This window comes from Leopardus geoffroyi, chromosome A2 (genome assembly GCF_018350155.1).
Source record: "Leopardus geoffroyi isolate Oge1 chromosome A2, O.geoffroyi_Oge1_pat1.0, whole genome shotgun sequence".
Classification (NCBI taxonomy): domain Eukaryota; kingdom Metazoa; phylum Chordata; class Mammalia; order Carnivora; family Felidae; genus Leopardus; species Leopardus geoffroyi.
In genome coordinates this window covers 55665459-55678637 of record NC_059331.1, presented here as the reverse complement: position 1 = coordinate 55678637, position 13179 = coordinate 55665459, and the positions used below count along the sequence as shown (strand labels likewise).

At 45.3% G+C, this 13179-nt stretch overlaps 1 protein-coding gene across 4 annotated transcripts in view; it reads right to left on the bottom strand.

The window, feature by feature from the left end:
• XPC (XPC complex subunit, DNA damage recognition and repair factor) overlaps positions 1-13151 on the bottom strand; it is a 28878-nt gene extending 15727 nt beyond the window's left edge. For 2 of the 4 annotated variants that reach the window (XM_045493933.1, XM_045493934.1), the window contains exons 1-5: positions 12909-13151; positions 7191-7383; positions 4709-4827; positions 1878-2001; positions 787-871 (exon numbers count right to left, since the gene is read on the bottom strand). In XM_045493933.1, coding sequence (XP_045349889.1) covers positions 787-871; positions 1878-2001; positions 4709-4827; positions 7191-7383; positions 12909-13011 — 624 coding nt within the window. In that variant the 5' untranslated portion in view covers positions 13012-13151. Of the gene's footprint in view, positions 1-786; positions 872-1877; positions 2002-4708; positions 4828-4949; positions 5140-7190; positions 7384-12908 lie in introns of those variants that run through there. The other 2 variants (XM_045493935.1, XM_045493936.1) reach the window with 2 other exon arrangements.
• Between the last annotated feature and the right edge of the window lie 28 nt (positions 13152-13179).

The window sequence follows — 13179 nt, the reverse complement described above, 5'->3', positions numbered from 1 at the left end:
AAGCGCCAGCAACTGTCCAAGCTGGGGGTCGGCACGGGTTCACCACGCTGCTAGCCCCCCAGCCCTGGAAGAACCCAGCCCCTCCCACTGCAGACCCCACGTGTGCCCTTCACCTGAGTTCCAACTGCTCCCCAACCTAATGAGACGATCACAGGACTGCTCCACATCGCCCCACAGCTTTACATCATTTTCCCTGCAAAACCGTCTTCAAACCCACTTATGACCACCCCGTTTGAGTCAGTGGCTCACCCTTCTCCCCTCACTGAAGCTTACGATCTGGGAGCTGTATTAACTCTTCTCCTGCTTTCACCTCTACCAAAAGGTACAAGCAGCACAGCTATCTCATATACTCCTCAAGGCTTTGGGGCGGGGTGGGGGGGGGGGTCATCTCTTCACTGTCCTTGCTCTGCATTCACCTCACCTCCATATTTCTGCGGCTGCTGCAGACACACGGGTCTCTTCCACCTCTGCCGTCTCTACCTCCTCTGGCTGCCGCTGCCGACCCGAGGGACATCAAAGTGCCCTTCCCTCGCTCTCCACGGGCCTCCGATGCACGCACCCCCCAAGATGCAGACACACTGGTCGTCCCGCCACGTGCTCTCAGCTCGGCCTGGGCAGTCCCCCCAGCCTCTGTCCTCTGCCCTTTCTCTTCAATAAAGCCTTCCTCTGCCGCTCAACCCACGCCGATCCCTTTCCTTATTCCCAGGCTTCACTGAGACCAAAGTTCTGGCACCACACCACCTTGCCTTGACAGAGAGGACATTGTCCTTTCACCCCTGCCCTTACCTTGTGTGTGTCCTCACGGACTTCTTTACTGAAACGGTTCATCATCCTCCGAAGATATGTCTCAAACTCCATTTTTATCCTTTCACTGCCATGCATATGGAAAAATCCGAGGATGAAGTGGGAGACGGGCGACGCCTGACCCCAGCCCCCAGTCACTTCCTTTCCCTTGTGATGTCTCATGAATGGCGCCCCTTGTTTTCCCACACGAGGTTGTGCAGGCGAATCTGCAAGCTGGCTACCTTCTGCAGATTTTCTGGTCCTTCTCGACTAAATGCCTCGACTTTCTCTACCCGACACGCCGCACGGACGTGCTTTGAAGTGCACATTCTCCAAGCAGTCCTCTCTGCCTGTCTGACCTCCCAATTAGATTCCCCCCCTTAGCATGGGTACTTCTGTGCTAGACCAACAACTCATTTGTTGGTGCTGCTCTGCTGTAAGAGGTCTCTCATGCCGGTGTCCCCTGCATCCATAAGCCAACTTAACACTTCTTGAATGACTTCTATCATCTCCTTTCTTCGTGCCTGATGATGTGCCCGTCACACAGTGGGAGTCATTGGCCATTAACTACCAGGTGTGGTGTTACACATTCCCAAGCCACCAGGGGCTACAGTGGTCCCAGGGACCTAGGGATGGAATGGGGGCTCCCTACCACAGTGGGGCACTGCCTCAAATCGTGCAGTGTGATGTGGTGCGACAAGATGAGGGTCAAGTTGGATGGAGAGGGATTTAGATCTTGGCTCATCCACTTCCTGAGTGACTCCTAAAACTTTACTGAATTTCTCGGAGTGTCCAGGTCCTCACTCACAAACTACCTTAAAGTTTAAGTTAACAGACAACCCGCAGAGCCCTTGGATACAACAGATGTTCAATACCTAAGAGTTTCCTCTTTCTCCACGCCCTGCCCCAGCCAGAGAACAAACCAAGATTCTTGTTCAAGTCCTAAAGGTGACCCCAGGGCTCTCCCACCTAAGGCTCCTGACCACTTTGGTACTCAGCCCTGGTCTCCTACGTGTTTCTCAAAAGCTCTCGTCACATAGCAGCTGTTGCTGATTATATGCGACAGGAATCTAGAAGCAAATGCCTAATCTTACCTTCTTTCTCTGGCTTTTGCCTGCTGGGGTGTTTCAATTTCTATCTCCACTGGCTTCACAGGCAGGACAGATTTAGAGAAGGCTGCATTTTCTCCTGCATCACTCGGCACAGGCTCACTAAGTTCTATCAACAAAAATATTCAAAAATCAGTGATAATAATTATTATAACAGCGATCACGCGATCAAAATTGAGTTCTGCTGAGATTGAGGGAGTAAGGAACAGAACAGGACAGATGCGAGGCAGGAGTCCCCTACTCCTATCATGTTTCTGAGTACCTCAAAAATGCCACACACTGTGCTGTTTTACTTTATTGCTCATTGAACTTGATTGAACAGCAACCCAGAGACACAGGAAACTAGGGCACAGAAACACTGAGTTGAATTAAATACAAATCTCTGGTACCAAGGAGCTGATGCTCCAGTATGTGTTTTAGTAGAGACTTAGCCTTTATCCAAGGGGAAAAAAAGCGCCAAACAAGAACAATTTTCTATTCTCTGTTTTACTACAGTAACACATATCACAATTTGCTCTGTATAGAGGAATGGCTGAGGGGTCTCACAGCCCCAGTCGCAAACTTGTAATGACAAGGAATGCATCTTTTTTTCTCTTTATCCCCTGCATCACTTGTAAACGCTAGCTGACATAAACTGAATTCAATGAACTGGATCTAACTGTGAATGTCATCAGCAAAGGCCCTTTTAAAGTGGCTGTGGGTCCAGACGCACTTGACACCCCGTTGGTAATGAACACACCTAATGTCAAGACCTGGTTTGTATATACGGGTCCCTACTGAAAAGAGCCAGGACTTCCTGCAGAAACAAAAGCTGATTATAGGTCTGGAGCAAGAAAAGTATAGGGTGGGCCTGGCACATCTTCTCATGCCAGAAAACAAAAATGTTCTCAAAAATGAGTAAGGCCAGAGCAACAGGACACAGCAGGATAACTGGCTTAAAGGGGCTCCCACGAGCCAAATCTGGGACAGCTGAAGATCAAAAAGTATAACGATAATAACTGATAACATATTTCAATTTTTAAAATATCTGAGTCCACAGCGATACTCAAAATAAATTCTTAAAAGAGAAAGTTCTTCTTTACAGATCAAAGTCACCTGATCAATGAATATGAAATGACAGATTCAGAATATTCCATTTTGCAATGCTCAGTGTAATAATCTCTGACTTGGTAAAGATCAAAACATACTAAAACCATTAAGTAGGGGCACCTGGGGGGCTCAATGGGTTAAGTGTCTGACTTCAGCTCAGGTCACAATCTCACTGTTTGAGTTTGAGCCCCGCATCAGGCTCTCTGTTGACAATGCAGAGTCTGCTTCAGATCCTCTGTCTCCCTCTCTCTCCGCCCCTTCCTCACACACAGGTGTGTGCTCTCTCTCAAAAAGAAACATTAAAAAGAAATTCTTTAGTACCACCCGAGATGGCTAATTAAAGAGGAAAAAAATGTACCTTTATATTGTTGCAACCTGGCAGGACCACCTTACACGATCGAACTTTGCATCACTAGTAGGACAACCTGATATTAGGTGCCTCTTAACGGATGCAGTATTAAGAGCTGAACCTAAATTCAGGTAAACCTTACATGTATAAGAAACCAAGAGACACTGAAACCCGTTACCACCACCCTGAGATGTGTGACTGTCTGTCAGACAAAACTAGACTATGAGACATCCCACAAAAGAAGAGGCCACGACTCTTCAAAAACAGCAGTGTTCCACAAGTAAAAAAACAGGGCTGAGCAGCACATATTGTTCTAGACTAAAGGAGACTAAAGCGGTATAACCAAATACAAGGCTCACACCTTAGATCCTGGATTAGCAACAAACAAAAACATACCTAGGAAGGATATTTTTGTAACAAATGGGGACTTTTCATTTTCTTAGGTGTGAAAATATTTTATCATGTAGGAGAATGTCTTATTCTTGAAATGCATGAAGTATTTACAAGTAAAGTGCCAGGGTGTCTGCAACTTATTTTCTTTTTAAATGTTTATTTTTCCGAGACAGAGAGAGCAGTGCATACATACAAGCAGGAGAGGGGCAGAGAGAGGGGGAGAGAATCCCAAGCAGGCTCCCCACTGTCAGCTCAGAGCCAGATATGGGGCTTAACCCGGTGAACTGTGAGATCATATCCTGAGACTGAGCCACCCCGGCGCCCTTGCAACTTACTTTCAAATGGTTCTACGATGTATATATGCAGAGAGAAAGACACATTCAATATGGCAAATGTTACAGTTAGGAATCTAGGTGGGGTCTATGTACTACATTAAAAAAATTTTTTTGTTGGTTTTCAAAAATCATTTTCCAAATCAAGAGCTGAGATAGAGTCAAGCTACACAGAAGGAATCAGGGATGATAATATTAGCTGCCACTTACTGTGAATATATGAGGCTTTAGGCCCATTACATTTGCAAACCTTTCCTCCACCAACACAGTTCTGGATCCCAGCCTGTGCACAGCTCACAGGGAGCATTCAATGCTTACTGAATGTCATCAGTGAAAAAACTCAGCTCTGACAGGTGGATTTGCTCACTCCACTATAAGTGACAAAGCTGGACTCTGAACCCAGGACTCAAAGCCTGTGTGCTTTCTACGAGATGACGTTGCCTCTCTCTTTCACAATCTACTCCTGACAGCCACCAGAGGAAGACCATACCTTTTCAGTAACCTGGTCATGAATTTTTCCTTGCATCAAAAGCAAGTCCCTACTGCAACCTTATTAGATCTTAGTTTCGAAACGGAACAACGGGTAACTAAGTGACATGCCTCTAAGCCGATTCAACCAGAAAAACACAATCACACAGCTCTGATGTTTTTACCTTCCACCTCTTCCCAATCATCGTCACTTTCTTCCTCCTCGTCTCCTTCACAGCTGCCTTTGTCCACAGCAGCCTCTCTCTTTGGATGGTGTGCCTTCTTGGGGGCACTTGCAAAGTCCCTGTGTAAAGATCACAGGAGGGAAGGTGAAGAAGATTCCCATACCCTAGAAAGACTCCTTCTATTTGCTGAGAACCTGTCGCAATTATGTTAAAGATGACGTGTGAGCTCTGAGCCTCATACCCTCCATCGGCGTGGGTCCCAAGTGCTCCTCAAGATGTGCTCTGATCATCAGTCTGACGCTGGATGTGCTGTCAGAAAGAACGCAATGACCCTACAACCTAGAGCTGTGTGAGGGAAAACGCAGCTGAGCCTGCAGGGGGTACAGGGAACGTCAGAAGGAACTACAGTAATAATGGGAGTTCCAGAAGTAAAAGCTGTGGTGTCTGGGTGTCTACACGTGCAGGTGGGCACCACAACGGAGAAGAGGGGATTCCATTTGCTGGTCCTACCAGGAGCCAACTCAGATGATTGTTTCCCCCCACTTTAAGAATTATGATGTAAGGAGACAGAAGCTGGTGGAATTCTAACTTCAGGGTATGCAGGGATGTGACTGTATGCAGGTCTGTCATACACAACAACAAAAGCTTGGCAGCTAGCTGGTTCAGTAGATAAGGACACGGGGAAGTGGCCACAGCTGACTAACTGGCCCAAGATGAAATGGTTGTTAATATGTAACCTACTCTTTACAACTTCATATACATTCTAAAATGTGTTTAGAGCTCTGAGTTACTTTTCAGCTTTTGTAATGTTTGACAGTGGTGACAACATCATCTCGGATTTCAGCACAGACATTTAAAATAACTGATCCTCAGTCTTCAGCTCTAAAACTCCACATTTTGCCTTTTTAGCCTGCTTCTCTCTCTCAATGCCACAGAAACAAAAACATTTCTCCTGAGTGAATGTAATGGAAATGTCCGTGTGCTATGGGTTTGACTGCAGTGGACTCTCAACAGAAAGGGAAAGGAGGTCCCAGAGCTTCAACTGACTGTATCCTGGTCTATCTGTATGTGGATTTCTCTGGAGAAAGAATCCAACTAGTGCGGACGGGCAGCCAGGAAACAGTAAGCTCAGAGACAGATTCAGGGAAAGCCTAAGGGAAAGGGAGATGAACTGAGTGCAAAATTGACCTGCTTCCTCATGCTCTTGTCTACTGTTGCCCTCTCCTGGGCGACTGTTCTCTGCCAGGACTGGAGGTTGCTGGAAAAGCCAACACTAAGACTGAAGATTTGTTTTTGGAGGGACTACTGCCTCTGGTTTTCCTCTTCCTCTCTTCCCCACAACTTTCCTGGGAGGTGGAAGATCACTGGGCTTGTAATCCCTGTCCACCACATATTACTAAGAATGTGCATTCACTGCAAAAATCTTGCTCAGTTTCTGCCAAACAAAAGGTCCTTTCCTAGATGCCACAGGGCACACGAAAACGAACCAGGAGTGGTTCCAGGCCTCAGAGAGCTTCCAGGGGAGCAGGTGCAGTAGGTGACATGGGCACAAATAAGCACAACACGAGGCAGACAAGCTACACTCGTAAGAGACGCTGCAAGAAACCAGAGGAAAGGAGGGAAGAATCAATGAAACTGTCAAGCAAATGGATTCTGATCCACATCTTCTAGGTGGAAGAAAACATTCCAGGTACAGGGAAGAATGAGCACAACTCAGGTGGCAAAGCAGGAGGGACAAGAAGTCCAGCTGGGTGGGAGGAGAGTGTGCTCGAGGACAGTACAAGAGAGAGCTGGAATGGCAGGCCAGTATTTTCGGAATGGAGTACCTTTATGCAGGAGAAAGAGCACTGGACCGCGAGTCAGAAGACCTGGGTCTCACCTGGTTTTTGCCACCATCTAGCTGCGTAACCACAAATAAATCACTTTCTGCACACTGTCACTGTTATCTGAAAAGTTTGAGAGGTAAACTATATACCCTTGAAAAATTGAAAATCCGCACAGAACTTTTAACTCCCCACAACTACTACTAACTACTACTAGGCTTCTGTTGACTGGGAGTCTTACCGATAGATAACACACACGGTGTTTAACACATATTTTGCATGTTACATGTCTTGTATGCTGTATTCTTACCATAAGGTCAGCTGGAGAAAAGAAAATGTTATTTGAAATATCACAAGGAAGAAAAACTACATTTACAGAGCTTACTGTATTTATCATAAAACACACACACACACACACACACACACACACACAAAACCCACGTATAAGTGGACCCCTGCAGTTCAAGCCTGGCTGTTCAACGGCCAACTGTAACCGCTAAGAAGAATCTTACTAGTGGTCTGAGCTCTAGCTGGAAGAGTTTAAAGATCCCATCTTTTGCACGGATCCTAGTGACGAGCAAAAAAGGGGAGGTTTTATTACTCACACCTCCCTGATGGCAGCAATCAAGACCTGGCAGGAAGCTTCTCAGCCATCTCACCTGAAGTCCTCCCCATCGCTGAGAGCTTCATCCTTCACTTCGGCATTTTCAGATTTAACAGTCACCTTGGCCGCCTTCCTTTTGGCTGGACTGTGTGCGGGGCCCCCGGGATCACTGCAACCTCTCTTCCTCGTTTCTCGTGAGACTTTGGAGAGAAGGCTCCTCTTTAGAGGTTTCTCATCTTGCAAGACATCTAGACGACCACATGGAACATGAGGTAAGGGACACAGGAAAGGCAGAGGCAGTGTGTTTTCACAGGCACGTGATGAAAAGCCCCTTTCTGTCACCTCTCTCCAGGCCACATCTCCGTCACCGGGTCACCGTCCCATCTGTTCAGCAACCAGCCTGCAGCCTTCTGTCTCTACTCCAACTTACACCTGCACTCACAGTAAAAACTCACTCCTCTTACCAGCATTTTATTCTACTCCTCCTGGGACGACAGACACTGCCACATGACTCAAAAACCTAGCTTTCAAATCTCAAACTGCAGCTAGTATCCAGGAAGGAAAGTACATCAACCTGCTATGAGCACCTTGTTTATTTACTACCTGCCAAGACTAGTTATTTATTTTAGGGATAACTCACTTCTAAGTGAAATGTTTGGAGTTCATAAGCATGTCCAAGTTTTACCACAACCCTACTGCTACTAATCCATGTTCCCGCCACCTTTCACAACCAAACCCTGCTCAAAACATAGTTATGAAACCTTTCCAATCTAACCCAAAAGCACTCATGTACCAACCATCTCAGCAAACTTAGGGTTGGAATAACAGTAGTAGTTCAGAAATACCTTTGTTTCCTTAAAATGATCATTGTTGGTTTTTGTTAAAGGGAAATTTAAAAAAGGCACAAGCCGCTGGCTTTCGTTAAATTAGGGTATCTAGAAGCACAGTCTGTTTCTTAACAGGTATCAGTAAATCAACTTTTAATAAATAGTAACACGGCAGGGGAAGATAGCTTCTATTTTGCAAACATGTGCATAAAAATAATCAATCCTGAATCTGAAATAAAGAATCCTCCTTTGCCTTTGCATGACTCTGCTTCAATTAATTTTGGAAAACAAAAATACTTTAGCCTTTATTGAGGTGCAGCAATATTAACCTAGAATCAGATTGATTCGTTCCATTTATGGTTTGTCTTACTGACTCTATGGATACATACTTATATTCCCCAAGAATATACTTTTGCATGGGGGAAAAACCCTATGATGGTCATAATTTTCATAAATTTCTCATTATAGTGGAACATATGTTCTAATGCTAGATAAAATCACTGATCAGTTTGTTTAGAATGTTTTATAAAAGGACTCTATGCATTCTTGTGTTTTGAACATTTTAATGGAAACAAACAATTTCAAAAATATTTAGAATCTGGAGACATTTCTTATTCCACGGCCAAAAGCTGCTTGAGGGTTTATGACTTCACAGTTTGAGTAGGGTGTCAGAATTCCTGGATCTTTAACGCTTCTTAGCCCTCTGTGAATGGATGTAAAACAAACAGATGTGAAACTCTTTCATTTTTACTAATCTAAAAATGCACGCGAGAGGATACTTCAAAAGCACGGTTTCCTCCTCACCAAACTTTTTTGGTTGCTTAAAAAACACAATTGTGTTTCTGTGCTTTGAAGAGAGAGCTAGAGGAGTTAAAAGGGGGGCAAGAAAGGAAACAAAGAAACTGTGAATCAAAAAGATGCCCATAGTATCATCATTCATACAGTAATCCCCCCTTACCCACGGTTTTAGTTTCCCACTCAACCCACTGCTCAACTGCAGTGAGGAACAACCGAACCTCCTGACAAACTCCTAAAGGTCAACAGTGGCCTAAGGCTACGTCACAATGCCTGTTATTTACCTCATCAGTTAGGCATTTTATCATCTCACATAAGAATTAGAAGGCTGGGGCACCTAGGTGGCTCAGTAGGTTAAGCAAGCATCTAACTTTGGCTCAAGTCAAGATCTCATGGTTTGTGAGATCAAGCCCCACGTCAGGCTCTGGAGCCTGCTTTGGGTTCGGATTCTGTGTCTCCCTCTCTCTGCCCTCCCCTGCTCGCACTCTCCCTCTCTCTATCAAAAATAAACAAACATTAACTTTTATTACAATATATTGTTTGAACTTCTATTATTAGTGTTGCCAATCTCTTACTGTGCCTAGTTTTATCAATTAAACTTTATCATAGGTATGGAGTCTAGGAAAAAAACAGCATATACAGGGTTCAGTACTGTGTTTCAGGCATCCACTGTTGTGGGGGAGGGGGGACTTTGAAACATATCCCTGCAGATGCGGGGCGGGGGGGGGGTGGCTACTGTAATACCCCCAAATTTTAAAAATCTGAATGCCCAACCATGACATAATAATTATGTACAGTCACACAATGTAAGGTAATTCAGTCACCTTTTAAGACAAAGGAAAATGACATCTAATAAGATGTTAAGCATGCAAATATGTTTTTACTGTGTGGTTTCCACTACTTAGAAAAACAAACTTGAACAAAATATACCACTATTCAGTGGTGCTTCTTTCTGGATGGTAGAAACATAGCTTATTTATTTTCTTTATTCTTTATGGTTTTTTGGGTCCCAGAGAATCCAGAGAGCTACTTTCTAGCACTCTCCAAGATCTAGAGTTACCTAACCAGCCTCTTTGAGGCCAATGTGGTTATTTCAGAAAGGCAGGAATTACCACGTGGTCTACTTGACCTTCCAGTGAGATTTAATAATACCTGCTTAAAACTGCCGGCGGCATCCCATAGTGCTTAGAATAAAATACAAACTTAGTTTGGTCTCCAAACTAAGAGTCCTGTCCACCTCTCCCACCTCAATTTCTACCACTCGCCCCCCACTCACTGTGTCCAGCCAACCGGCCAAGCTCATTTCATTTCCTCCTAAGTTGTTAAAACTTACAGCTTCCTCTGCCTTCCCTCAGAACTTCCTATGAATGGCTCCTTCAGGACATTCAGTAATTCGTTCAAACTATCAATCACCTCCTCAAAGAAGCCTTCCTTGACTACCAGTTCTGACTTAGCTGCTTCTTCCTCACCCCCATGGCAGTTCTATTGCCTGTTCTACTTCTTTTCGTAACTCTTATCGCTGCATGAATTTATTTAAGTTGTTATTGTCTGCCCCCCCCCACCTCCCCCACAGATTGTAAGCATCACGAGAACAGGGATCGTGACTGTCCTGTTCACTGCTATTAATTCCAGGACTGAGAACAGTGCCTGGACATAGCAGGTGCTCAGTAAATTATTTATTGAAGGAATTAATGATTTACAGTGACGAAAGCATTAACATAGGGAAGAAACATAAAGAAATTAGACATGCCCTAATAGAAACCAGGAAATAATGTGGAAGACTGTTTTCTTTGTCCCTAAACGTTGAAAGCAGCCAAGTGTCACCTTCTTTGGCATGCAATGAGGTGCTCAGAAACTATACTGTAAAGTCATCATATCAGTGTGAACTGTAGCCCAATCCACAACGAGGCTGTTCTTCGACCCAACCACAGCAAAGATTGTAACTCTTCCTTGAAGAGAACTTACTGCCAAGCTCCTCTAGCTAGCAGGGTCTGACTCATGCGTGGGTGCTTCCTCACCTACACCTAGGCCGAACCGATAGAAGGTAGCCCATCTGATTACCTGACGTGGACCGTGGCAGATGCTTCTAGCTCGCTCGCAAACACAACTACCCTGAAAGGTAGTATTGTTTCAGAGATGAGGTTCAGAGAGGTAAACTATTTGTCTAAAATAATTTGCACCAGTGCATATAACTACTAAGTTGCACCAACCTGGAGTCCAGATCAAGTATTAAGCTGGAAGAAATGGTACCCAGGCAGGTGGCATTTCCATCAGGTTAAAACTTCGAACTCCTGAAGTGCCACATATTCAGAATACATTCCCTCTGACTGCAATAACAACCCCTTTTCACAGCCATATGCTGAAATGTTACCCATCCTTAAAGTCACAGATCAAATGTTATCTCCTTCAGAGAGCATTTCCCAATCTCTCCAAACTTGATTGTTCCTTCAAAAGCCACAAAGCCTGCTACCTTCTTCCAAAATATCATTGTCTTGAATACTTTGTGTAAAGGGCAATTTACCTTTGTGTAAAGGTAAATTACCTGAATGAGTAAATCAATAAAATGGAACTCACAGCATTAACTGTGGGGTAAATTACCTTCTAAGTTTGGAAATGACTTCCATTTGCCTGTTTACTAATGAATGTTGAACTTATATAATCATAGTATTGAACCTAGTGTCATAGGAGTCCTTGTTGGTTACCTAAACTTCTATTCAGATTATTTTAGGAATGCCAGAAATCCCTTCTACAGCATGCACTATGCAATTATTGAAAACATTTATTGAGCACTTGGCATATGCAGGGAAGAGGGAGAGGACAATACAGGACACAGCAAAAACTAAAACACATTTGCATAAACTTAAATGGTAGTAAGACGGGCTACCCTAAAAGGAAGCAAATAAATTAACAAGATCATTACATTATGCAACAGAGGCTGTGAGGGCCTGTGAAGGAGTACCTGGTAAGGATCACCTTAGATCAGACACTCAAAGCAGTGTAAGTTCAGATGTGAAGGAACAGAAGAAATCAGCCACCCTAGAGCCATGGGAGAACATTGCAGGCAGAAGGAATATCAAAGGCAAAGGCTCAAGGTGAGAAATAACATGGCATATTTGAGGAACAGACAGGAAGCCAATAAGGAGGGTATCTGGCAAAGAGTCCTAAAAGACAACAGAAGTAGCAGCAGCCAAATCATGTAAGGTCTTGCAGGCCATGGTAAGGAATTTGGATTTTAGGCCAAGAGCAATGGGAAGCCACAGGTTTGAGGTAGGAACATGACACGATCTGATTTTTTTTTTTTTTTTTTTTTAATCATTTGGGCTGCCAGGTGGAAAACCATTGCAGAGAAGTGGGGAAGTAGGGAGACCAGTAAAGCAACTGTGGTCCTTCAAATGAAAAGTGATGGTGGCTTAGGCAGGGGCTGTAACCACGGAAATAAAGAGAAGTGGAGGGATCTGAGATACAGCTCTGAGGTTGGATTGGTAGAACCTGCTGACGGATTAGATGTGTATGTGTAATGAAAAGGAGAGGCTTGCTTTAACAAGTGGGTGAAGGGATCATTTATTGAATGGGAAAAGGTGGGGAAGAAACAGGCTTAAAGGGGAAAAGCAAGAGTTTTGCTTTGCCCTTGACGAATATAAGAAACCTATTCGACATCCAGGTGGAGAAGTCAGGTTGGATCCGAATCTGGAACTCTGGAGTGAGATTTAACTGAAGATATTATTCTGGGAGTCCGCACATTACAGCACTCTGGTCCATCCGTCTTCTGGGGGCCACAAAACAACTGTAATGCCTTTTGCCCTATTCAGCCCTTTGCATCTGCAGGAGGCTGGACAGCATCCTGTGGGCAACAGGGAGCAGGAAAGAGGCAACGCCGGAGAGCCAATGGTCAGGTTGAGCCCCAGGGGAACCCCCAGGGCGCATCAGTCCTCCCGAGGACTAAAGCACAGCGACGTCGGTGAGGACCCAAGCAGTGGCACAACCGCCCGCCTCCCCGGGCCGCCGTTAACGCCGGCTCCGCTCAAGGCAAACAAGGTATTCTCCGCCCCCTCACCTCCAGAAGTCAGCCCCACCCCCACCCCCGCACCTTGTTTCCTGCCCTCCTTGAGCATGAGCATCTACCCCTAAGTCCGGCTCGGTCTCGCTCTCACCCGCCTCCTTCTCCTCACGCCGGGCCGTGCTCTTGCCCTTGGCCTTCCGGCCGCACGGTTCACGTCCCTGCGGCTCCCTACCAGCCGCACGCTTCCGAACCATGTTGCCCAGGCAAGACTCCCGGAGATTGACGCACTAAGCCGCGGGAATGGGAGCGCAAGCTCCGCCTCCAGCGGGGCGAGGCATCGCCAGCCCTTTCCTTATAGGCCAAGTCTACGCCGATGAAGCTCCGCCCCAGCCTCAGCCTCAAACGACCAATACAAACTGTAC